The sequence below is a fragment of the Pyxicephalus adspersus genome, chromosome Z (assembly GCF_032062135.1).
Source record: "Pyxicephalus adspersus chromosome Z, UCB_Pads_2.0, whole genome shotgun sequence".
NCBI lineage: Eukaryota > Metazoa > Chordata > Amphibia > Anura > Pyxicephalidae > Pyxicephalus > Pyxicephalus adspersus.
The window spans coordinates 34,480,120-34,506,970 of record NC_092871.1 but is presented as its reverse complement, the minus strand read 5'-3'; the positions used below and the strand labels follow the sequence as shown (position 1 = coordinate 34,506,970).

General features: G+C 37.7%; 1 protein-coding gene across 3 annotated transcripts in view; it reads right to left on the bottom strand.

Moving 5' to 3' along the window:
- TRPC5 (transient receptor potential cation channel subfamily C member 5) overlaps positions 1-26,851 on the bottom strand; it is a 229,386-nt gene that overhangs the window by 20,818 nt on the left and 181,717 nt on the right. For all 3 annotated transcript variants that reach the window (XM_072429911.1, XM_072429912.1, XM_072429914.1), the window contains 3 exons: positions 22,308-22,447; positions 18,685-19,007; positions 11,992-12,187 (listed from right to left, as the gene is read on the bottom strand). In XM_072429911.1, coding sequence (XP_072286012.1) covers positions 11,992-12,187; positions 18,685-19,007; positions 22,308-22,447 — 659 coding nt within the window. The remainder of the gene's footprint in view (positions 1-11,991; positions 12,188-18,684; positions 19,008-22,307; positions 22,448-26,851) is intronic.

Sequence of the window (26,851 nt, the reverse complement as noted above, 5' to 3'; positions counted from 1 at the left end):
GTATAATGTAATGTAATTGTACAGTAGCTTATATAATATATATATAATACAATTATATATATATATTATATAAGGATTTCTTTGTATTTACTCAATACAGCTTTTTTGTATTGAGTTCAATGCAAAGCGATTTGAATTTCCCGCCCCGCCTCCCGCCTGCACCGACACATGCAGCGACGTCACCGGGAAACCCCAGAGATCGTCACTGCACTCGCCGGGAGAAGAAGCAAGATAGAGGACATGTCCGGAGGAGCTGCGGGGAGAAGGTGAGTATTTTTGTTTTAGAGATCGACGCTGGAACAGAACAGATGATCACAGCGGGGACCAGGTAAGTTAATGCATTTAAACACCCGACAAAAGTTCGGGTTTACCGATTTTTGCAAATTTTTTTACCCCGAACCAAGGTCGGGTTTAACGGTCGGGTGGTTAATGTTATGTTGATACAAAAATACTGTTTTTTGTGAACTTTATTAAAAAACAGTAAAACTTTATTTGCATGCCAAAAAGCCCTTTTATCTCTTTAATATTTCTGATCCTTACCATTGTAGCTCACTAGTCCTTAATTCCTTAATTGATTGGCTTTATTTTATTCTATTTTTTTTTTCAGGCTGTTTTTCCATTTTTTTACATCTTGTAATCCGGCAAATAACCTTCCTGTACCTAAGTGACTATGTGTATGCTCACTTTTCCTGCTGTATCTATGATGGAAGCTGTGGCAGCTGGACAACGACACAGCATTTCTGACATGATCATCCTATTTATGCTGAAAGTGTTTTTAGTCCATAAATTAAAACTAATGTGGCCGCTACATCTAGGAAATGATTACACTGCAATATTGTCAGTTTTTGGTCCTGCATTTAGTTATTCATTATTAATACTATAACAATATATAATTTTTTCAAGTTTTTTGTAAGTAATTTAAAGTAAAAAGAAACACACAAAATATTATTTAAAAAAAATACCAATTTGACAATTATTTGTTTCAAAATAACTACTAATAGCATATTTTAATCGGTGGAGGTTATCTGTACACAGGATTTCACAGAACTCTCAGCTACTTTTTTTAAGCTCACATTTTTTCTTAGAAGTCAAATATCTAAAGGCCAGTTTACAGACATGCCCGATAATTCCACTGGCCTTCACTGCAATACTATTGGAAAGACTTTAAAAATACTATGAATACCGGGAAAATGCAATTTGTCTTGTTTGAATTCTGGGACTAACCACTGACTTTTCCATTTAGTACCCACTTTCTTCTAAAGCACTACCACGGTCTATAATATTATTTATAGTGATAAACCAATGAAGAATGTGTATAGTTTGCTAAAATACCACTTGCATGTAACTGATTAAACTGGTGCTTCTTTTTCTTGTGGAGTTGCACTTTCAATCTACAATAAATATATTGAGGGATCTCTTTAGGAAATGAAACCTCTCTTTAGGTATAAATCACAAAACAAATAGTTTTTAAAAGGATTAAAAACAGCAACTTCTGACTTAACTGTCATACCAAATCAACAGCTGACAAATAACACTAACAATTGCCAAAGACATTAGGCTGCCCTTACATTTGTGCCTGCTAATGTGTGCACCTGCGCTGACATATACTAGGTCCTGTAGGGACCTTCATTCATCATGGAGATGAATGGAGGTCAACTGACAGCCCGCGTGGCCTGTAAAATTTGGCACATCATTTGGCAGATCATGACGGATCTTCATGCCTTTGTAAGGGAACAGTAAGAAAAGAGATTTTTTTTGGCATTCTAATTGAGCATGTAAGTCACACTGCCAGTTTTTTTTCTATTCATGTAAGGTGTATGTGGACAAATCTAATAATTTCTAGTATTCTTGGCAGTGCAGTGCTAACATAAAAATTGTGAACATTGATTTACACCAGTACCCTAAATGATCTCACAATCAAATGCCCCTAACACACATTTATTCATTACCACCAATTTGATATAATAGAGAATTACTAGCTGGAATAATCCCATACAAACAGAAATATCTAATGCAAACAAGTGTAATCCCCCACATGAGGTTTTGGTGGTAACCATTAAGCTTCTATATTTTCACACAACTTTTTTGTAATTATGGCCTTTCTGTTGCTTAATATTTATCCAGACACCTGTCACTCACCTGCAGGACCAAAATTCATGACTGCAGGGCACAATATATGTACTTGTCTGCTATGCTATGTGTGCATATAGCTATTATCTTTATGTGATAATACTAAGCATATAGGCACCATATTGTTGCAGAAACAGAGCATCCAAAAAATAGTGTCCAAAAAACTGCACAAATGTGACTGCCAATGATTTAGTATTTTGGTACATTTATTTAATTTATTGATCTGTAGGGAAGCTGGTGTTTTGCGGTATATCTTTGAATGTGATGTGTTGTAGTGGACAATATTTTTTTACATGCATCCTTCAGATACTTAACCCTCTGATCACATTAAATCCATTATTAGGGTTCATAATTGGTAAAAGCAGAAAAAGAAAGATGAAATGGGCTTGTAGGCTAAAGTTTCAATCAATTGTATTTTATCTAAGTAAATACAAAAGGTAAATACATCAATGCGTCTTGTATGTCAATCACCCATTTACATGTCATAGAATGGGGACTACTACACTATACAGCAGGGGTCAGGAACCCTTTTGGCTGAGAGAGCCATAAACACAACATATTTTAAAATGTAATTCCGTGAGAGCCATACAGTATATTTAAAACTAAATACAAGTAAATGTGTGCATTTTATGTTATGCTGTTGCTAACCAATGAATGAATAATGAATTAATGAATAAAGTACTTCTTACCATTAATGCGACTTCTGGTGCTGCATGGTTTTGCTGATGGCTTTGTAGTCTGGTTGATACGTGGTGAGGTTAAGTTTCATGCAGGCCTTGAGACTTCCATCCGTTAAACGTTATCGTAGGTTGGTCTTAATGTTCTTTATATGAGAGAAAGACTGCTCACATGCATACGTAGAGCCAGGGCGGGTGAAGAGATGCCGGAGGGTGGGTTCAAAGATGCCGGATGCCGGGTCCCAAGACGCCGGATGCTGGGTCCCAAGGATGCCGGATGCGATGCAGGGGGGCGTGGCCTGCGCTCGGCGGAGAGAAGCTGTGTTATAAGGCTTAGAACACAGCTTCTCTCCGTCGAACGCAGGCTTTATAAAGATTTGGCAGCGAGCCAGATGCAGCCATCAAAAGCTCCACATCTGGCTCGTGAGCCATTAGTTCCTGACCCCTGCTATACAGAGATTATCTACTCCAAGTAAATCGTAATCATTATAAATCCAAAAAAAATGTCTTGCTAACCAACGCGTTTCGCCCAATTGGCTTCTCCAGGGGTATATAGAGGTAAGTCAACTAGTAATTAGAACAGAAAGATATATTTCTAATATATACCAGTAAAAATCTATTTAAAGATTTATATTTATACATGTGATATCTATGCATACATGAATATAATAAGAACCATAAGAACAAAAACAATCATATACAAAAACAATTATAGAAACAGTCTTTTTGTAGAATGGTCTATGCATAAAGGTATGAAAGTAGTGGTTTGAAACAGTGTATTTAAGTGTAAAAAATATATATATGGGCAGTAATTTATGATGATAATATAATGTCTTTTTGGGGTGATACTTCAAGCACTTGTGTTAGTAGGTGTCACGGATTTGCCACAAGTATGGGTAAGTGGACCCTCTATGCAATCTGCACGTTTGGCAAAGGCATGAGCTAAGACGCAGAGCCAGGTTGCAGCCCTCAGACACACCCGTGCAGACGGCTGCTGACTGCAGATGGAACCGAAGCGTAGTACCAAATCAATGATCAGGGCAGGCGGCGAACAAAGTCAAACAAGCCAAGGTCAGAACCAAGGAATCAGCACTTAGAAACAGACACAAACTGGAGCCTCAAGTAAACACACCTATTGCAAAGGCAAGGAGTGTCAGTCTGAACACAGCTTATAGAGTGAGGCTAACAGCCAGGCTGGCCGGGGACTGAATGAGTAGGTGCAGATAAATCAGCTGGAAAACTCCAGCCATGCCTCTACCTCCAAGGGCTGGACAGAGCAGCCTGAAGCAAGGTAGGAAGACAAACTGCTGCTTATCTGAGGTATATCTGATAAACAACAAGTACCAGATCAGCTGTGTTGCTGATCTGTGACTTTAGGTATATAATGTCAGAATTAAAGTAATGAGACCTGGTGGGGGAAATGTCTGGTAGCATTATGAAGATTGGGAGGTGTATCACTTTTTTGATTCCGTGCATGGTGAATTAGTAAAGGCCTTACTATTTTTTGTAGAATTAATATAGGTTTTTAAAATGTATAATAATAAAGGTCTTAGGACGGAAAAAAAGTGGTATTAGTAAAGATTACTTACTTCTGATGTAACTGTAGAGAAATTTACTGTGGAGGAAGTAGAAATTAGTTAAGGGTTGGCTGGAGCCTGGTAGGGGAATATTATTGGTAAGAAATGTGTTATATGAGGGTTCATATTTTGTAGATCTTTTTTACATATTTCATATTTTGTAGATCTTTTTTACATGAAAGGATCTTGTAAAAGTTGGGAGAACAACCAGGTAGAAGTTGAGCTTTAAGGCTTGATCCTTATTGAAGTTTAGGTAGGGGTTCAAATCTTAATCCTTTTTTTTAAAAACCATACCTATATACCTATATACCTATATATGGATGCTGGTCCCTTTAAACTGGTGTGTTGGGAAAGGAGTCACACACCAGGAGTTGCACCTGCTTAGCAGGAAGGGGGGGGGGGGAACCCCACAAAGGCTCAGGTGTGCAGGAGGGAGCGAAGAGTAGAATTGCAGTAAATAGCCTGCAAACAAGCTTGGTGGGGAATCAAGTTAAGAAGGGGTGTTGCTGTTACATGGGAGGCTGTTGACAATGATTTGATTTCGTTTGATTTATGGACTGTGGGGAACCCCAGACTGGGGATTGGACCCTCACAAGATACTTGTTTTGGACTCATCCTTATCATGGGGACGTTCTGATGCTATGGACAATTACCCAACTAGGCTGAAGTAAGCCTTTTCTGTTTTGTTTATACCCTCCTGGGTAGCTGAAAAGAAGCTGTTTTCTTTAGTTATCCCCAAAAAGTCTTGTGTCTATTACACACTTTTGGTGGTAAGCGTGCTGGTTGCAGTCTGAGCTAATCCCAAGACTTTACAATATGTGAACATATGGGCACCATAAATAGGGTTTGGGAAGTAAATCATGGTACATAAATGGGAATAGAAATAGAAACAGGAGCTCACCAAATCCTTGGGTCTATGGAGAGGAAGCATGAGAAACAAGTCATTCTTCACAGTTTTATAATGTTTACTATTTATAGTCGGAGTAGTCCCCATTCCATGACATGCAAATGGGTGATGGACATACAGGAAGCATTGATGTATTTGCTTTTTGTATTTACTCAGATAAAATACAATTGATTGAAATTGTATACAATTATATATATACACATCTATATATTCTATCTAAATGACCGGGAGAGAGGGAATATACAACATTTTTACATTGTTAGGGATCACATAAGTATATTTAAATATACAATGCACAAGCTATATATTTGCTAAAATTGGTAGTAGATACACTCATCGGTCACTTTATTGCCTACCTTAATATTTTTGCTGACCATAGCCGTTGCTTCTCTCTGTCTGGCCTATCCCAAGGGGCCTATGAAATTCCCCTAGTTTTATCTTGGATTACAATATGATAAGCTGTTTATGGGAGCAATTTGAGAAAAATGAAAACTGAGATCTGGTAACACTCGGTTCACAAAAATTCTGTGTAATTTCAGTCTGCAACTAAATTTCCTCCTACACCCTTTTGGGGTAAATTAGGAATACCCCTTACATTGGTGTTCAGTGAGAAACATGACCATGCATTGGTATATATTGATTGTCATTTGGAAGAATGTCCCTCCTACATTGGTGTTTAGTAAGATGAATATCCTTTACAGTAGTGGTCAGAGGTTAAATTTTACATGGCTTATAAGTTATCAAAATTTAGTGCATTGGTGGCGGATCAACAGACTTGCAGGGTATTTAAACATATTTAACATGGGAAATGTACATCTGATGTTGAGATGTACTACTTATATTTTTTTTTTATTTTACCCTAATACACACTTTAATATTCCTCTGTACTGCCTTTCTTCACTCTCTACCAGTGACAGAGAATATGCTGCATCAAACGCTCTCCTTCTTCAGATGCCTGGCTCCCTGGTGTTTCTTCCAGTTCTTTTTGGCCTCAACTATGTCCTGTAGCAGTATGGGGTTAATGGAGGGAACTACAGAGAACAGAGGGGAACCAGATATCCAACACTCTTTAGAGGCATCATATACAAATGGATCATCAGGCTTTTACAGCAGACCAAAGAACTGTGTTCTTTTCCTTGTTTTTTTTTTGGGCTGTGACAGGGTAATTTAACCATTTTGTGGAAGACTGCTTTCACAGGAACTTCTTTAGTTGATTTACTAATGAAGAATGAAATCTGTTTAAATAGAAAAGTGAACATTTATCTTTAAAAATAAAAATTAACTTTTTTTAGGTGAATAGCCTCTAAATAGGTGAACTCCACTTTGAAAATTTCTTGAAACAATATTTCTTTTCACAAACTGAATATTTGATATCACATCCCAGTTGCTTTCTGTTAGAAATAGTCATCTTTCTCTTTAGCATTTATCCTTTCTCCATAAAGAGAAAATCTGTTCTAATACATTGTATTTTTAGCCATTACTCTGATTTGCACAAATAATGAGCATGGGAATTGTGCCAATAAGAACCCATCCATATGTTATAAAAGATGGCTACTGGAGAATAAGGGAAAATAGGTATTATTTGGTTGTTCATGCAAACGAGGTCAGACAATTAAAACAAACCATGCAGAAATAAAGATTATTTGATGTTGTGTGTATAGACGAGCTGAACAGACACAGATAAAACTGTGCATACAGTGAAAGAAGAGCAACTAGCTTTCTGTTTTCAGAAGAGAACTTTCACAATAATTACCCTGAATTCCTCTCAGTGTGAAATGTCAATACTAAGCTGATCACTGAATCACACCTTCTCTCTTTTCATGCTGTGGACAGGCCGTGTTTATGTAAGAAACAAGATACCTGCTGGGCTATAAGCACCCTAGTCAGAGAAGACAGATGGTGCCGAAGACATATTAATTTTTACTCATTAAGCTTTTCCTTTTTAAAGCAAAATGAATTTTAGTGAATCCCTGTTTACTGTAAGCCTGCTTTTAATCTCCACGTTTAAATAAACATGTAAAAATGCAGGGAGTTGCTATAATCACTAAATATAACCAGTAAAATATTTAAAGAGAAACTAAGTTCTGGAAGCTGTTCCTAAAGCAGAAGGATTTACAATGCCTTGTTCTTCATTGTGTTTCCTTTGGGCAGGAACTATTTTGGTGGAGGAAAGCACAATTCTTTCCAATGCCAGATAATGTCACAAGCTAAAGAACATGTGCTGTGGGAGTGTTATGGTTGGCTCAGTGGCTACCATTCCTTCCCTTTGCAGTGCTGGGTCCTAGGTTAGAATACTGGCTAGCTGCAATGATTTTTCATGCTTTTCCTGTTCTCCTCTGGGTTTTTCCAGGCACACCAGTTCCCCCCTACATCATAAAAACATACCTAGTATCCTACCAGTTGCTGATTGCCTGCACTAAACAGTAGGATATGTACTGGCCTTTAGTTCCATTTATTGTAAAACGGGCTCTGAGCTTAGCTGTCATTTTACTGATTGATGCACTGGATAAAGGACTATAAACTTCCATTTGCATTCCTAACATGCTGCATAGCTCTGTTTCTTCTTGTAGGTTGACAGATGAGTACTACAATCCAAAATGAGTGAAAAGATCACTAGTGAATTTGAATTTATTATTTTTACTCTAATTGTACATTGAATCTGGGAACCGGTGACAACGTTGTCTAACAGAAAAACCTGTCAGAAAAAAGGTTCTATAAATGCTTTTGGAGAGAAGGGCAGATAAAGTGGGTAAAAGTAGTAAGTAAAGCTAGATAAACCCCTGCTGTTTTAGAAATGGTGGTGATGAAAGAATTATTGTCACATTGATGGTGAGTGAGAAAAGAGCCCACTCTCATTGGTAGTCAGTAAGCCATTAGAAGGAGGGCCAACTTAAATTGGTGGTCAGTGGGAGAAAAATATCCCCTTACATCAGAAGTCAGTTGAAAGCATGTTACCTTACATTGGCGGGGAGTGATTAGAATACCCCTGGTACATACCCCCTTGGTGGTCAGTGAATAACCTGACCATGCATTGGAATATATTGATGATCATTTGTTAGAATGCTCCTTACATTGGTGTTTGGTAAAACAAATATCCTTTACAGTAATGGTCAGTGGTTAAATCTTAAATTGGCTATAGTTAACAAAATGTCCCATAGATTGGTGGCCAATGAGAAAGCTGTCCCTTACAATGGTGATCATTGAATATATGGGTGTTCAGTAAGAATATTATCAGTGATAAGAATGATCAGTGATAAGAATGGCTCCTATATTAGTGTTCAGTGATAAAATTATTCCCTATTTTGGTGGTCAGTGGGAAGAGTGATTCCTACATTATTGGTAAGTGATCAGAATCCCTGTTACGTGGTAAGGATGGTCAATAGGAGAAGGATTTTGTGCTTTCGGTTTGGGCAGTGTTGGCAGTAAACATGATGCAGAAGGGCACATATACTATATGAGGGTATTTGGTACTGGTAGGTACATAATGAATATTAAAATGGAACTGAACTCAACAAGTAAAGATTTGCTATGGTAAACAAAACTAGCATATTTTCCATTGGCAATCAATGTAAGGGGCATTATTCCTAATGATGTTTATTGTAAGAGGGGATTCTGTCAGCCACTGATTTCCAATGTAAATGGTCTTTGCAATACACTAGTTTTCCAGCAGTGGCCTACATTAGTCATCACTGGTCATTTAATCATAAACATTCAACTCAGAAAGCATAAGTACAACTCCCACCTTAACAAAAAGAAAAATATTTTATTAACCTAAAGTTTGAAAATGTCAATTTGGGAACTTGGAAGACAACATTGTTACTGGCTTTTTTATCTGGAAATGTCAGTGCTTACTTGAGATAGATAAAGATGGGAATTAAACCATTAAGTGAAGCTGCTCCAGGCATTCTTTTTATTAATGTTGCCCCACTGTGGACCTGTGGAAATGTTCTGTCCAAATGTATCTATATGCAACCAAGAGACTGATTTTTTTTACAAATGTACAAAAAATATGTTTCACTTTTTACATCATTATTCCAGCTGGAAGGGAAGTATCACCTTATGGGTTCATTAATGTGTCTTAAAAGATTTAGCACATGGCGCACATGAGCACTTGTGCTCCTAGTCTGGGACTTCCTCACAGGGTTTATTGAAACCTGCATGCATTTTTTTTCTGTAACCTACTGTGAACAGATACAAAGATGACAGAACATGGAAAGATGGCCATATGGATGACAACAAAAAACCTGCAGTGTAATGGCAAGAAGAGCAACACCAAAATAAAAAACTGACACGTTTTCAGTTCATTCTGTGTTCCTCTTCTCCCTGTTATGGTTGAATATTTGCTCAGTACATCAATTTTTGCAACAGCTTCTGAAAGGTTCTAGATTTAATGTACTGCTTCAGCAAAGTATGTTCATGGTCACTCATCTAGATTTTTTTTATGGAGTTCAGACAAAAACATATTATGGTAAGAAAATAAAATAATGGAATACTTACCTAGAGAAACCAGCAAGTAATCATATTACATTTAATTAATAAAACTCTGGCTGTAATAGGCAACTATTGTTTTGTTTTTAAACTGTATAGTTTGAATTTATAGTCCCACACTGCCTGTCTTGGCTTTCTTGGTCTAAGGAACTGCAGTATGCCCTCCGTTTCCTGACTGTCTATTACCATAACCATTAACATAAAAGTCTTTATAGAATTTCTCATCTTACAGCATAATTTAGGACAGATGGATTCTGCTTTCTGTCTTCATCCAATCTTTATAAAAAAATCAGGTGTAGAACAAGAATAGTATAGATTCAGGTCATACCAAGACTCAAAGAGAGGGGAGAAAGGCAATTGTCACTCAGTATTAGAATCCAAAGAAATTAATTTTTTTTAATATATCAGTAATATATCTAACAAATTTTGGGAGTCACACGTCACCCCTTTTGATCAAGACTTAAAAAGAGAATTAGCAATAAACTCTGGATGATAATAGGCTGATTAAATAAACATAGTCAAAACAGATTGTGGCCAGAAGTAATGTAAAAAAAGATCCTGAATGGATTGATGAGAGGGGTCCTGAAAAAAGATAATGCATGTGCAACCCGAAGAACGTTACATGTGCATTATCTATGTACCTTTAATTATCTTATTGAGTATGGAATAAATACATTTATTTTTTGGACTCCTATATGTAATGGCACAGGGATTTAGGCTGTCTCACCCAAGTCAATGAATTAAAAGGTTCTAGAAGAGTAAGGCATAGTACTCAAGCGCTATAGCTATTTGGAATAAAAGTAAAAAGTGTTGCATGTGTACTAGGCCTAGGACTGTTGATCTCTGAGTATATAATATTTCCTTTGCACACAGGAAGGAGTTACAAAACAATTCAGGGAAAGCACAGTTTGCCCTGACATATCCCTAAAGCCCTATGTACACTAGAAATGAGTCTATACATATGGAACGGCTAATCAATACTCAATCTACCCTGCCTTTTTTTTCTTTCTTTCAGCAGTCATAACCATTTTTTATATATAGATGTATATGTAGTTCATAGTTTCAGCATTTTTGAATGACACAATGCTTATAACTGAAGTAAGGCCAAATAACTCATAATTGTGTTCAATATGTTTTTATTTGCATGTAGGTAAATATATATATTAATGGTGCAGTATCAACAAACTTTGTAGTACTTTACAGAATAAATACTTATATCAAGCTTTCCTATCAGACCTTATAGCTACCACGGCCATTAAGACACATTTATGCTGGGGACAGTTTGGATGGAAGCAGTTAAATCTAATAATATATTTTTAGACGTTTCCTATTTTTATATTCCCCATATACATGAAATGGCAACACCTCAAAATGAAAACCCAATTAACCCAGTTTACTGTAATCTACTGCTGCAAGTACTCAGAGAACACATTAAAAGGTCATTAACAGTGTACTTTCCAACGCAGGTTTGACATTTTTTTCTCACATCAGACTTTTTTGTTATGGATAACAAAGAGCTTGCAATACATTTTATTTTTACTCTTTTGTATCACTACCCATTATTCCCATGTCAACAGGTTACCAAAATGGGGGTGGGGAAAACAGGAGGTTACTGGCATCACAATATTTAAAATGTAAAACCTTTATCATCTAGATCCTTTAGAAATTTACACTTTGTACTTCTTGTACACTTATGAAGGGTGATGGCATATTTCAATTTTTGGTACAAATAAATCATTGGACAGTTTTTAGGGCATTTCTTTAAATGTGTATAAGCACAGTGCTACTTTTATCATTCAAACCAATCAATGTTTAAAATAACTACTTCCTTAAAAAATGCACTCTAGGCAGACTAAATAAGATTGATACTCATATTGAAATTTCATTTTTTTTGCTGAAGTAAGCAGCCATGCTCCAATTTCCACTTGTAAATAATCTTGGTTGCTTTTGAATGCAAAAAGGGGTAACACAAGGCTGCCAGAAGAAAGGCAGAGGTGTCTTTGACATATAGACTGATTTTATCTTTTTCCTTCAGTGAGGAAATAGATAGGTATTAGGGCAGACTGGAGCACAGTTTTTGTTTTATGATTATTGAATTGTTGGTTGTTCATATGTTAAGTGCTCATGTTTGTCAGCAGGTTCTGTAAACAAAAGGCAAGTAAAAGGATTGCTTTACAAAGAAAGAGAAGACAAAAAACATATTGGTACTTACAGCAATTAGCTGGTAAGAATTGTTCATCATGGCTATCAACATGTTGAGTAGGACAACCAGGGAGATGACATTGTACGTTCCAAACATAGTGGCCCCAACAAACTCTGTGAACTCATGACGGGCTTTCACATTGGTAACATACAAGTTTAGAAGACCAAACACTGACCAGAACAGGGACTGAAGGGTCTCAAAAAGGCTGCAATATAGAAAATAAACAATGCAAATCTTTATAAAAACTTAACCAATAATAATGATGTATGATAGTAAGCACCAACAAGTACAGTATTTCCCTAATAACTAATATACTCATTAAATACACTTATTGGATGGAAAAACAAAAAGCAGAAACAAGCCCATGAATAAAGACCCAACATTTAGGTGTCAATCAGCTGACCAAGTGTTTGTTAAAAGCTAATTTGTAAAGTCAATACATGTTTGCAGATATATTGCACATAATGGGACAACCAGATCATTCCAGTTTAGCACAGTAGTCTTGCGACCAAAGGTACTTGATGTGTTAGTGTGTATTTTGTTGTGTGACTTCATCTAACAATGTCAGTGAATTGTTAGATGCAAATATTAGTACAATTATTAAAACCAATTTTAAATGATAAGGAATTTAGTACTAGACATAGCTTTTATTACTAACCCAACTGGCTAGTTTTGCTCACTCTAAGTAGTATTTAGAAATGGCTATACAACAATTTTACAAATATCATAATACATACATATTTGATCATAATGTTACTCTTTATTAATATGGTGTTGTTATATTCAGGGCTGTAGAGTCAGTAGATAAATCATTGGACTCCGACTCTCCGACTCCTCAGTTTCTGGTACCCCCAACTCCAACTCTGTAAAGGGTTTCTCATTTTATCTTCATACTTTTGCAACCAAACTTCAAAAAAAATTTAGACCCCCTAAATATTCATAAATCAATACATTTATTATAAAACTAAATATAACACAATATTTATACCATAAAAGTTTTTTTTCAAGAAACATTAATAAAAATATATGAAAATTAATGTATGATTTGTAAATTTTTATGTTTTTTACTTTATATAATTTTAAAATGAAATATCTTTATTTCAGGGATTTATACTAAGTTTTAAGATAACAATATTATTCATCTTTTTATCTTCAAAGTTTTTAGCTTTTTTTTTTTTTTTATTTTATTTATTTAGTATTGCACTTACCCTTATGGCCAGAGAATTAAGTAATGCAGAACGTCAAAGAGTGGTAGACACATATCTGAATGGAAGTGATGCCTCCCAGATAGCAATGGATTTGGGTTGTAATCGTACAACCATAACCAAAATTATTAGGACCTATGAATCTTCCGGTAGAGTGGAAAAATTACCAAGAGGAGGTCTGACAAATTCAAAGTTGGATGAAGCCCATAAGGATGAGTTATGCAAGGTAATGTCCAAGAATTGCGGAATAAGCCTCAGGGAAATGAAGGATCAATTATTTGCCAAATTTGGAATTAATGTATCTATTTCAACAATAGATAGATGCATTGTTAAATTCCAATGGTCATTAAAAAGAACTTCTTTAATTCCTGCAAGGCGCATCGTTTCCCACTCTCCAAGAAAGGCTTAGCTATTGTAACAAAATCCTTGATCTCATTGCTAAGAAAGATTGAAAAAACATCTACTTACTTGATGAAGTAGCTTTTAACATCTCAATGAGAACCAAATGGGGAAGATCCCCTATTGGCAAAGGGCGGTGCATGTTGTGGAAGTCCCCTTTCATAAAACTAGCCAGGTAAGGAGCTCGGTTAAAAATAAGGGACACCAATTCTTATTTTTACCACACTCTCTATTTCTTAATCCTGTTGAGAACATGTTCTCTAAATGGAAAGAAGTAGTAAGAAGAAATAGGCTAATTAGTTTGGGTGCTTTATTAGAAAGCATCAGTAGTATATTTTTAACATTAAGGGAGCAGGATTTCTTAAATTATTATACAAAATGTTTAGCTTTTTGCCTAATACCTAAGAGGAGAAAGCATTAATGAATAATAAATCAATTAATTATTACATATTTTTATTTAATGTTTCTTAAGAAAAACTTTTTTGGTAAAAATTTTGTGTTAGATTTAATTTTATACAAAATGTATTGATTAATGAATAATTAAAGGGTCAAAATTTTTTGGTGAATTTTGTTGGCAAAAGTGTGAAGTTTGAATGCAAAAGCGTGAAGATAAAATGGGAAACCCTGTAATATGCTAATTTATTTTCCACGTTGATTGAAGGAAAGCAACATACACGCCATTTAACCACAGAACTACTGGCTTAGGAAGCTGACACTCTGCTATATTGGCCAGTTTAAACAAAAGACAAAAAATGAAAACGATAAGATTTTATTTGTTGTTTTTATCAAGTGGCTATAAAGTAGTAGCATAGCATGCATAAAAATCAGGAACAGGAACTTTACCAGTTTAAAAGTAAGAATCACATTCTTTGGTAGTTTTAAAACAAAAACAAAGCTTAACTACATGAACAAAAACAAAAGATGGAAAACCTAAAACAGTTTATATATTAGACTTGGAATATAGTTGTAGAGTAGAATAGCTGTTAAATTCAATCCAAAACTAACTCAATGTAGTGTTGTTCTAAAAAACAGAACTGCTTCTGCCAGATCCTCTTTCATAGAAGCTCTTAAATCTAATTTGATTAATTTTAGAGCTGAAAATAGTCTTTCAACAATGACTTGGGTGGGTGGCATTTCTGATATGGTTCTAGCCACATCACTAATAATTTTGGGATAAACAAGTCAGTTTCCATGAGCAATCATACTTTTCCACATTTTTTAATTCTTTAAAAAACTCCTGCTGGAATCTCTTTATTTGAACATTTTCTAGTTGTTTATCTTTCACGCATATGCAACATTGCTTTACTGTTGAAAGTTCCATTTTGTCCAAGTAGGAATCAAAGTCAAATTAATTTGAGGAGTATGATCTTGAGTTACCAGTGCTTATAACTTCATCCAGTGGTGGTGTTTCAGGTAGTAATTCCTTCATGCAAACTCCTACATCATGGAGGGCCTGTTTTGCAGTATCAGTCTGGTCACTGCTCAACTAAATTCGGCTCATTGGATCAACATAAATAGCAGCTAACAAGATTTGATTATCCATTAAGAGATTCTCTCTTTTCTTCATTGAAGATACAATGCCATCAGCTAAAAACCCTCCACTTTTGTTCAGGCAATATATATCAAGCTCTCCCATTACCAGGTGTTAAATCTTCAGAGTGAAAACTTTTAGTGACAGTAAAGAGGTTAGAAAGTAGATTTTCTAGTGCTTTTACTTGTGTCCACTGGCTTTCAGTTAATAAAACATTTTCATTGTCCAGTTCTTTAAGAAGGTCTTTTAGTACAAGCAAACGCTTTACCATAAAAAAAGTGCTTCCCCAGCCTGTTGTTTGATTCAAAATGGCTCCTTTTCCTGCACATCTTTTCAAAATGGCATCTGTTTTAGGGGCCCTGGCTGCAACAGTTACTTGTCTCAATTTGCCAATTAGAGTAGCTGCATGACAATCTTTCAATTCATCTCTTATTTCAAGTTGCAGAGTATGAACAGTACAACGCATATGTTGAATAGTAGTACACTTAGATGCTTCAACAATGTTATCCAAAATGTCACTATTCTCTTCGCTTTCACTTTATTTTCTCAATTATGCTCAACATATTAGAAGCATTATCTGACACAATACATAGAATCTGTTCAAATTTGTCCAATTACTTTTGAGCCCCTGAAATGAAGTGACTTTGTTTAAAAAAAGGCTTTAGTTCCTCACATTTTTGTGTCTTTTTGTTCAACTTACTGAATTAAAGCTGTAAGTCTGCAGTTCAACTGCATCTGAGTTGTTTCATTTAAAGTTAATTGTGGTAATTTACAGAACTAATTAGAAAAAAGCTGTCTCTGTCCAAATATTTATGGACCTAACTGTATGTATGTGCAGGGCCTTTCTTAATTAGTAATGATGTTATTGATTATTAAAAACCCCTATTGGTAGCAAACTAGAAGACAAAGTGCCCTATAAATTATATTGACAATTCCATTTACACTGTAATTTATCACCCCAAATTAGTATTCCCCCCAAAAAGTGAATGTAGTGAGTTTTATTTTTTTTGCTATATGTTCTCTGTCAACCATATTTTGTGCGTGAAAAAAAATATACAATTTTTAGTTTCTCAGGTGACATACCCCAAATATGGGTTTATCCTAATGGAACGTCATTTTGGAATCCATCTATTTTAGCCATGATGGAGAAGTGCTCATTTAATAATAAAACAATGTATTTTTTTAGGTATATAGACTATTGTTAAAACAATTAACAATGTTGTTGTAGAATATATGGATAAATTAAGACAAGAAAGGTGCTGGACCCGTGGTGCAGAGCATGTGTAAAATGTTAACCGCCTCCGCTGGAGCCACCACTGACTTTGCTGCCCCCTGGGGGTGGCAGGCACTGTCCAAAGGAGCTTGCTATACAATTGCATTGGTACCATCTAACCCTGTTCCTTGAGACACATATTAGGCAGGTGTCTGCAGAACATATGCATTTGAACTCAGCCACATTGTCCACAATAGTGTGGTGTGTACTAGGTGCTGGGGAATGTATTTGTTCCTGCCAGCCATTTGACCATTTAACCTTGACCTGTTTGCTTCATGGACTGAACTTTGATCATGATCATTATCCTCTGATTCCTTTGGATTATTCACTTTACTGGCTGAGGTCCCATGGACATCTTTTATCTTCTTCCCCTCCTGACCACAAACTCTTTCACTATCCTGAATTATTTGCTGATCCTGGAATATTTTATGACCCATGATCTTGTCACCTGGACACTTCTTTCCGAATCTTTGATGTCATCTTGGACCTATTTCTTCAACTGGTTGTGTCCTTCTATAGGATTCTCTTGTTGCCTGTCAATACTTGAACCCCAGCCTTTTCTTTTGTGTACTTCAGGGGCAACCAAATGCTGGGATAAAGCATCTAACCCCCCACAAAGCTGAACGATAGCATGTCTAAGAAGATAGATTAGGGGACTGGTGCCTTGGCATTGGCACTCGACCAGGAAAAATACACCAATATCCATTACTTCAGTGCAACCATGCAACAATACAACAGTGTTCACCCAACTTTTATCATCCTATGAAAATTTCAGACTAACAGAACCATGTTGCATGATGAGATTTCTTTCCTTAATTAAATGAAAACTAATTAATATCCCCCCCCCCCCTATTTTGTGTTAATTCCCCCACCTACTAGATTGTAAGATCTTCGGGGCAGGGTCCTCTCCTTCTCCTCACTGTCTGCATTCGTCTGTCATTTGCAACCCCTATTTAATGTACAGTGCTGTGTAATATCTTAGCGCTACATAAATCCTGTTTATTATTATTAATATTATTATTATTAATAACAATAATAATAATAATATTAATATAAATATTATAATAATTATAAAATTAAATGAAAACTATGAAAGCTAAAAAACAATGTAGCTATGTATGTAATAATAAATCATTTAATGTCTTAATTATTATATACATAAATGAAAAAAATAGGAATATAAAAATAACTGGTGTGCATACTAGATTTTAACTAAATATATATACCTATGGCAGGTAATACAGTGCCATATTTTTCATCTGAAGCTCAGCTACTCGGTACTACTCCAAAAATGTATTAAAGAAATATTGTACAGTGGGAAAAAGGTTTGTTGCTTTGAATGCAGCTAGAATTCCTATAAAAGCATGCATAGAGTATAAATACAATTTCAATATACAATTTTCAGTGACAGTGAACAATGTTGAAACGTAATTTTTACTTTTACATTTAGGATGGCCTATATACAGCAGTAGCACCCTAATCTGATCCTTTTCATTTTAAAAACTTGCAAACCATTCTTTTCATAAAGCAGTCTTTGCTTTGAAATTAGCTAGTAGTTTGCTAAGCTGGTTCTGTTCTTGGTTGCAAAACAGTCCTGCCACTCGCCAATTTCGATCATACTCTTAATATTATAAGATTCAAGATACCACTGAGATATATGAGGGATATTAGGCTGAAATGTACTTGAGAAAAAAATACAGAAAGGAGTTTTACTAAAGGATTTAAGTGACAGCAGATTATACAACAGTATAAAACTGGCTAGCAGCAGGGTAATTTTCATTTGCAATGCTTGGCCCAAATTTACTAGAAAACAAGGGTATAGGCATTATGTATAAAAGTAATAAGGAGCATGACAGTTTTAATTAGGGATAATAGGCCTAACCTGTGTTTGCCTAAATTTTTTTTTTACCATACCGGGGATAAAAGATGCATTGAATATGGGTGATATAATTTAGGAATTATAAAGTGTACACTGTTCTTACATTTAGATTTTTTTTCTCTCAACTGATGCAGGGATGTGGAGCAAACAGAAGGTAGCTCCAAGCACCTGATTTTTAAGGGAATCTAAAAAGTTTGCTACTCCAACATCAATTACAAAATAAACCTAAAAACAAAGGCCCTATTAATTGGAACAATTATCTCAATGAGCTAGCAGTCAGTATTACACCTTACCTAAAACTAATCTCCCCCTATGTAGTTTGTAGTTCCTGAAGAGCATAACAGCAATCCCTGTTTGACAGAATAGTGTATTTTCTGTAAACACAAAAAATTGCACAAGATGGCACTTGTCTTACGTGGAGAAGGCGTTGTTCTGTTTCTCACAGCGAATTCCTTTGCAGTTGTTAGGTTCCTCAGAGGCACTAGTCTCATAATAAAAGTACAGTTGGTTTAGTCCATTGGCAAAGGCCAGAAGCACCAAGCAGTAGATGAAGAGGAATTTGAGAATGTCCAGCAGCATCCGCCCTAGTGATATTTGCAGGGGACCAAGGTGGGAATTTGCCGTGAACAGGGAGATGAGACGAAGGGAGCTCAGGATATTGGATATTGCAAAGAGTGCTTCAGCAATAAGTGTGGGGTGCCACATATCCCATTCTTCTCTTGGCCGTGAGCCATTGTACTGAGGGAATAAATACAAGAACAAGCTGTAAATTATCAAGGCTGAGTCATACAGAAACTGTCTAGAGCTTGTGCCAAATGGTGAATTTATTCAATGGTAGCTTTGCCCTTTTGCCTTAGGAAATGTCATCTTTTACTTTTAATGAAGGGCTTGATTTGACTTATCTCAATGTGCCCACTTTGCAGAGTCAAAACAACAAGTAGATTAAAGTCACAACCCAGGTTAGTAGCATATATTGGAATTTTAATACAAGAACTGCATTAAGGCAGGTAACATCTTGCCTGACACTGAAATTATCTTTTATGACTGCTGTTCACAATTAGTTCAAAAACTGTAAAAATTGTTAAAAAAAGACAGAAACTGGAGTTAGAAAGTATGAAAGGATGTGCTATTTTTAATCAATATTAAAAGTGAGCAAATATGACAGAGTCAATAGCACTTTGGCTATGGATTCTAAAAAGACTGAATTATTAGAAGGAATGGGACCTACAGCTAGGGATTTATTTTCCTTGCTTCAAGGTTTAACGCAAAGAATGTATTTTCTATGGAATTTTTAATGCTCTGATCTGTTAAAATATTTACGAGCGATATTCAGATGTATGATTATGTTAAATACTAAGTCATTCTAAATATAGTAGGAAAGAGTTCTCTTTTCCATCACATATTCATATGTGTCTATGACTATTTTGGAGACATTTTCTTTCATTTCCTGTCAATGGAACAAGAAAAGGTGAATGCTGTTGTTACTAGGACAGGTAGGCATAGACACCAAAAACATAAATCTGCTGATTGAAAGGGGAAATATCACAAAAATGGACATAGATTAGAATAAAAACAGTTACTGGGTTTAATTTTTTATTTTTAAACCTTTTTGCTGGAGTTGGGCTTTACAAATGTCACTTTCAAACTTGAAAAGGAAAAACAGCTGCACAGTCTGATAACAGTATGCAAAACTATCTGAAAAAATTTGTGACATGTACCAGTGACAATTCAAACTAATTCATCCTACTCATATACTAGCCCAACCAAATGATGTAAAATAGACAATACAATAAATAGGCAATAGACTTCAGTGAATTTCCTAATGCTTGTGAGCTTTATTCTTTGGTGCTATAATGCCTTGCCAAGACAATTTAGGAATAAAAATTTATTTACTCAATATACCCCTGGTATTCAATGGGAAAACACTTAAAAAGGTACTAGGTCTTCATCTAGAGCACTAATTAGTTTTCCTTGCTTTCAAAGAATGCTTTTTTTGTGAAGTTCCCAAAATTAAACATTAAACTAGAGGAAGGTTTGTCCATGGGCTTTATTTTTTTTAAATCCGAAATATTATTAATGCCCAAAGCACACTAATTCTCAAGTAAGAATGCATATTTGTTCCTTGCACCTATATTTAGACATTTTATCTATTATGCTAGATCAGCTTTAATACCCTAACTTTAATACCCTAACTAAAACACCTATCTAATTTACTCCCTTTCTGCATGATAAAAATAAACAAATATGTTTGTTCTCCTTGCAAGCAGATATATGTTTATGTTGCCTTCTTGTGAGCCACAAACCTACCCCCCTCCCAGTGGGGGGTAATCAGATGTGACCATGTGATGCCCAATTTAGGAAGAACAAGGAAGAATTACAAGAGCATTACAGTGAAAATCAGATATCTATGAGAAGGGGCAGGACTTGTAGTCATTTGAATTAGATGGTGTTGTAAAGAATAAAGTAAAGAATGTACCCTAGCCTGTAATAGTGAAACTTGATGACCTGACCCCTTAAATTCTAGGACTACTTAGATGAAGAAACATTCACTTTATTGTTAATATAACATTACTATTTACTGTTATACTCACAATAAAAACAACAATGTTATTTTGGCCACTAACAAACCCTGTTCTGTCTTTTCTTGAATTAGATGGTGACCAGTTATCTGACCCCATTCTGTTATCAGGAAACTAAAAAGCATAAGAGGTTAGGACTGGGTGGATAGATAGGAATCTACAACCAACACAGCTATACAATAAGATTTTTGAATGAGTAAAATACTGTTTCATTGGCTATACTTATAATTTACACTAGTCAATATGATTGCTTTAAGAATGTGCCTTGTTTGCTTTTAGGTTTAGTTAGGTTTTAACTCACTTAAAGGTTTTAACTTGCTTAAAGGGGCTTGGGAAGGATTAAACGAGGCTGTTATTACTAAACTCAACCTCTATGAAAGCCAGTTCTGTCATACTTTTGTTATGACTTCAAAGCTTTTAGACTCATTGAGCTGGAACAAGTAAGAAAATTCTTCTCTAATTTTCATTTACAGCATATTTATTTAGCATATATGACTGAAATATGCTAAAATCACATATAGCAAGGCACCTAGGATGTTAACAAAGAGGTATTCAATGGTGGCCCCAATCCTTTACTGTTGAGAAAAGATATGACTCGTATATAAATTAAATTGCTAAGTCGATCCCTTTAGGGCAGGTTTAGATGTGCTTTGGCATGGATCACTTCTTTGTGGTCACTCGCATTGCATTGCTGGCTCTTTATATCTAGCATCTGCACATTTGACAGCTGGCAGCAGTGAGCAGTATTAGTACTGTTCACTGCCACCCTCATTCATTCTTTATGGGGCTACAACGTGGAGAAGCTTTGGTTCCCTGGCATGCTGAAGCAGTAAGCAAACTACAACCTCATGGTCAATGTGAACATATTACATACATCTATAATCTTTTAAAAGGCAAAGTGTGTAGTGTAATTACTTAAAAACAGTAATTCATATTGGCCTGTGTATATTATATCCTCCCCTAATACAACTTTTGCTGTGATCCCAGTACCTACCACTTAAAACCTACCATAGAACTGTAATATTTTATGTATTATCAGTAATAAATTTCGTACAAGAAAGAAATCAGAAGAATAGGGACAATGAGTATAATTTAGACATTTCCCTTACTTCATTTTTTGCAAAAGTTGGCCTTGGATTGTATGTTGAATTTTGAATGTTCTGTGTTCACTGCATTCCCAAAAAATGCAATTGATAAGCTCCATGGTAAAAAAACATGAATAAACTAGGCTTTTGACTTAAACATTTGAAATATTTATTTGTATCCAGCAGACAAAAACAAACTGTTTTGTAAATATAAATTAAAATTTAAAGTTTAATTTTCTTTGTCATATATTCTGGAATGCACAAAGATCCTACCATCCAAAATCTATTTTTGAATATAGTCTACAGAGGAACATATAAAGGCTAAAACACATGAACAATTATAACTTTCTTTGCAGACAAGGAAATATTCTTACCTTCACATAAGCTACTATTTTAAGAGAGATGGTTGCAAGATAGAGGGAATTCATGGCAAAATCCATTAGGTTCCACCAGTCATGTACATATTCGTTAAATCCCCCATCCCACATCTCTTTGATTTCACCCCAGATAAAACCTGTACAAAAGAGAATAAACACAAACTTTAGATCCAAAGGTACAGTTAAACATTAAGCAACCCTATGGTTTTACCCTACCTTCTAAGGTAAGCTTTGCTAACCACTGACCACTAGGGATGAGCGAGAATGCCTCTGACAGTGTTGCGAAAATTTGCTTGAACTTCCTGTGGGTTTGCAAAATTTCAGTGAATCGATTTCGCGAATTCCACTAGTCAATAGGCCGACAATAAACAATAATAGCAAGGCTCCTATACATGTTAGAACCACCAAATTTGCTAGGTAAGTGTAAGAGAACAGTGGTAACAAGGAAAAAATACAAAAGTTCCTTGTAGTTTTCCGGAAAATGCAGGCAAATAGAACATTAGGACATTGAGAAAGGGTGAACTCAACCCACTAGCAACAGTCTCCGCTGTCAAAACACCTGGAAAATGCGTTGCTTTTTAGCGTACGCACCCTTATTGAATTTACATAGCTGCATAGTATCTTAACGCTATATAAATCCTGTTTATTATAATAATTGCTAGCTGGCATCATGACCTGGATGACGTGTTAGGAATGCCACCCATAAAGTTGTGGTTTTCCAGAAAATGCCAGGCAAAGTGACAGCAGGCAAAAAGGATTTTTGCACGATGGACAGTGTCCAGAAGGCAGCATCAACATTAGGACATTGAGAAAGGGTGAACTCAACCCACTAGCAGCAGTCTCTGCTGTCAAAACAGCAGAAGAATGCATTGTTTTTTAATGTACGCACCCCTATTTAATTTATATAGCGGCATATTGTCTTTACGCTATATAAATCCTGTTTATTAACTAGCTGGCATCATGACCTGGATGACATTTTTTAGGAATGCCACCCATAAAGTTGTGGACAAGTAGTGGGGTGACATTAGGCAAAAGGATGTAGGTCCAGAGACGTGGGTGGGCGTGGGTCAACGAGAGCAGTAGCAGTGTGTGGCCTCCGGTCAGCTATCACCAGGGAGACTGGTGCATTGGTAAGAGTCATGGAGAGCTGGGTGTTGTGCATCGTCAATGCCACCCAGAAGTGTACAATTTTAGTGAATGAAGTACTGACAGGCGGAAGTAGCAATAGCAGCAGGAGGAGGCGGTGGCCCTTGAGACAGAGCGGGGACACATTGGTAACTGGCATCTCGAGCTGGGTGTAGTGCATCGTCATTGACACCCAGAAGTGTGTAATACAATATTTGTGAACGGAGTACTGGACGGGCTGTAGTTTTGCCAGGCATCCAGAAAATCCCCCTAAACTTTTGGATGTGTGTGGCCTGCTGCCACTACTGCTTCTGCCGCCGCTACAAGAGTGTGCAGTGGAGGCGGTGTCCGCCTGAGCTCCCTGTGTGGAATGTGGTGTGTCCTGGTTTTTGATGCTGCAAATGCAGGAGTCCCTCAGTAGGCATCGCAACATGTGAACACACATATGAAAGAGGGGATCCCTGGGCTTATCCACCTCCTGTCCCTCAGTAGGCGCCAAAACATATTCCTCCTCATCACCCACTTCCTCCTCTTCAAGCTGCAGAAGTTCCTGTAGTTCCGCACAATGCCTGGGGCAAGACAGCACAAATGCGGGTTGGAGGGGTTGTGTCCAGCAGCCCCAACATGGTCTCCCTCATCATCATCATCATAATCATCCTCCTCCTCCTCTTGAAACTCCTGATGCTGGCCAGTGTCCCTTCTTGCTCCTCTTGATGCTGGCTGTGCACTATTGAGTGTATTGTCACCCTCATCCTCCTCCCCCATCACCACTTTCCATCAGCCCACACAAAGTATTATCAAGCAAAAAGATGATGGGTATGACATCGTTCCAGCCTGACTGCTCCGGACTCATGTTTGTGGCCTGCTCAAAGGGGGCAAGTACTTTGCACAGCTTCTCTTTTTGCAGCCACTGGTCACTGCTAAAATAGCTCAGTTGTGTGGCTGTACCAAGGGCCCCGCTGCCTCCATGCACCACACTGACCAGGTAATGGCAGATGGATAGCTTTTGCTCACACAGATGCTAGAGCATTTGCAGGGTGGAGTTCCATCTAGTTACAGTGTCACAAATGAGTCTATGTGAATATGGATCTTGCTAAGCGCCACAGTGGCAGTAGGGGATTGGCGGTTATGGCTGCAGATGGAGCCACCCCTGTCACAGTAAGTCCTGCAGTCCTGGGTACACGCAGAGGAACTTCTGCACCACCGGGTTCAGTACGTGCGCAAAGCAGGGCACATGTGTTATGCGACCCATGTGCAGCACGGCCACAAGATTGGCCCCGTTGTCACACACTACGTTGCCTGATGCCGGGAGGGCGTCAGCCAAGCTTCAATCTCCGTGTGCAAAGCAGGACAAGAGTTCTCTGGCGGTGTGACTTGTCTCCCCCAAGGACACTAGTTTCAGCACTGCCTGGAAATGCATGTGCTTGCGGGAGCCGTAGTGGCATGCCAGCTTAACCACAGTGTCCTCCTCTGCTGGCCTTTCAGGAGGGGTGTGGAAAAGAGAGGGTTTACCAGTAGAGGAGGAGGAGGGAGAGAACTGGGGTGGCCTATGCTTTCCAACCACACCCCTCGGCAGGGATACCAGGTGCTGCAATGCCTCTTGCAGACTAACGCCCACTGATCTATGCAAGGCCACCCAGTGAGCAGTGAAGGACAGTTTGCGTCCCACTCCGTGCCTGGTTGTCCAGTTGGCCATGGTGACGTGGATTTGGCTAGACACTGAGAATGCCAATGCCTGGGAGAGGTTACCCATTACATGTGCATGTAAACTGGTTACAGCTGTGCTGTGGAAGTAATGCCTGCTTGGTATATTACACCGCCACTCGGCACAGGCCATCAGGTCATGGAAGGGAGCGAGTCCACAATGCTGTACAGCAATAGCTGCAAGGCCAATAGTTTGGCTGGACGCAAATTGAGCTCAATTACTTTTGTTGGTTGGGCTCATACCCTGATGCCGTGCGCAGAACTTCAGTAGAATGGGCTGAAGGGACTGGGAGCTAGGGGGGCTGAAGGAGTCACTGTACCCATCTTGCGGTGACAAACGTCGACTGACGCCACGAAACCTGTGTCCAGAAGCTGATACTTTCTCGCAGGTGGAAGTCTGGCTGGCACCAACTTCCTGAAAAGTTGTAGCAATGACAGTTAGAGATGGAGAAGGAGTCAATGGAGGTAGAAGAATAGAAGATGACATGGTTGTACCTCCTTCAAGAGAACGTAAGTACTGCTCCCACTTTGGTTTGGGGTTCTTGCACATGTGGGAAAGCAGGGATCTTGTACCCAATTGTGATCCGGCCTGTCCTCTGAGAATCTGCCTGTGGCACAGGATGCAGATTGCTACCCACCCGTCATCATCTTTCAGCGTGAAAAAGGACCACACTGGAGAGGTGCGTGCGACCACTTTTTCTTTGCCTGCCTCTGCGTCTGCTGGGTGCCCTGCGCCTGCTCCAGCTCCGACTCCCCCACGGGCACATCGTCTGACTGTTCCCCTGCTTCTCACATGAGGCAGATTTGCGGCCCGTTCCATCCCCAGTCTGTTGCTGCTGCCTTTACTCTTCGTCTGTGTCAGAACTGCTGCTAGCCTTTACAAGCACCGGTGGTTCCCGGTTATCATCATCCTCATTTTCATCTAAGCCAACCTCTGCAAATGCAGCCACTGATGCAGAACTCTTGCCCAGCAAAGTACTGACCACATTCTCTAAGGGTCTCAAAGTCTGCCTGACAGATCCTCAGGCTGTTCGTCAAACAACAAGGGAGAGTCATCGGGAGGTACAGGCACATTAACCACACTAAACTCCTGTCTTTGCTCCTGTCATGGCTGTGCTGGTTTCTGCGGCTGCTACTGCTGCTGCAGAAGAAGAGCCTGCTCCAGACGAAGAGCCTGCTGCACTTAGGGCCCCTGAGACTCAGTCCAATACAATACTCTCCACATGACGTGGCTGAATGATTGTAGTCCGCCCTCTCAATAAATCTACCAGCGTACTGGTGCTCTGCACACGTCAGACCTGTTTGACAACAGTTTGCTGCTGCTGTCCTACAGTGGTGGACACCTGGGGGTATGCCCCCTGCCAGATGCAGCAGGTTGCCCAACGCCACGCCTTCCCTTGCATCTACTTCTCAACTTTTACTTATTCGGGCAAAAATGCACCTGTACCAAATGGTATTCTTTGGTAAATAGAAAGAGGTATCAAACAATGAAATATCTGAGTAATACAGAAATGTTTCTGTTTTTTTTTTTGATAGATAGCAATAGAGATCAGAATGAAATACCCTGTTTCCCCTATAATAAGGCGCTGTCTTATATTTTTTGAAATGCCAAAATATGCCCTAGGTCTTATTTTCAGGGGAATGTCTTATTTTTCCATGAAGAAGACTACAGTACACATTTATTGTTGAAAATCACTCATGTGCCATTGATT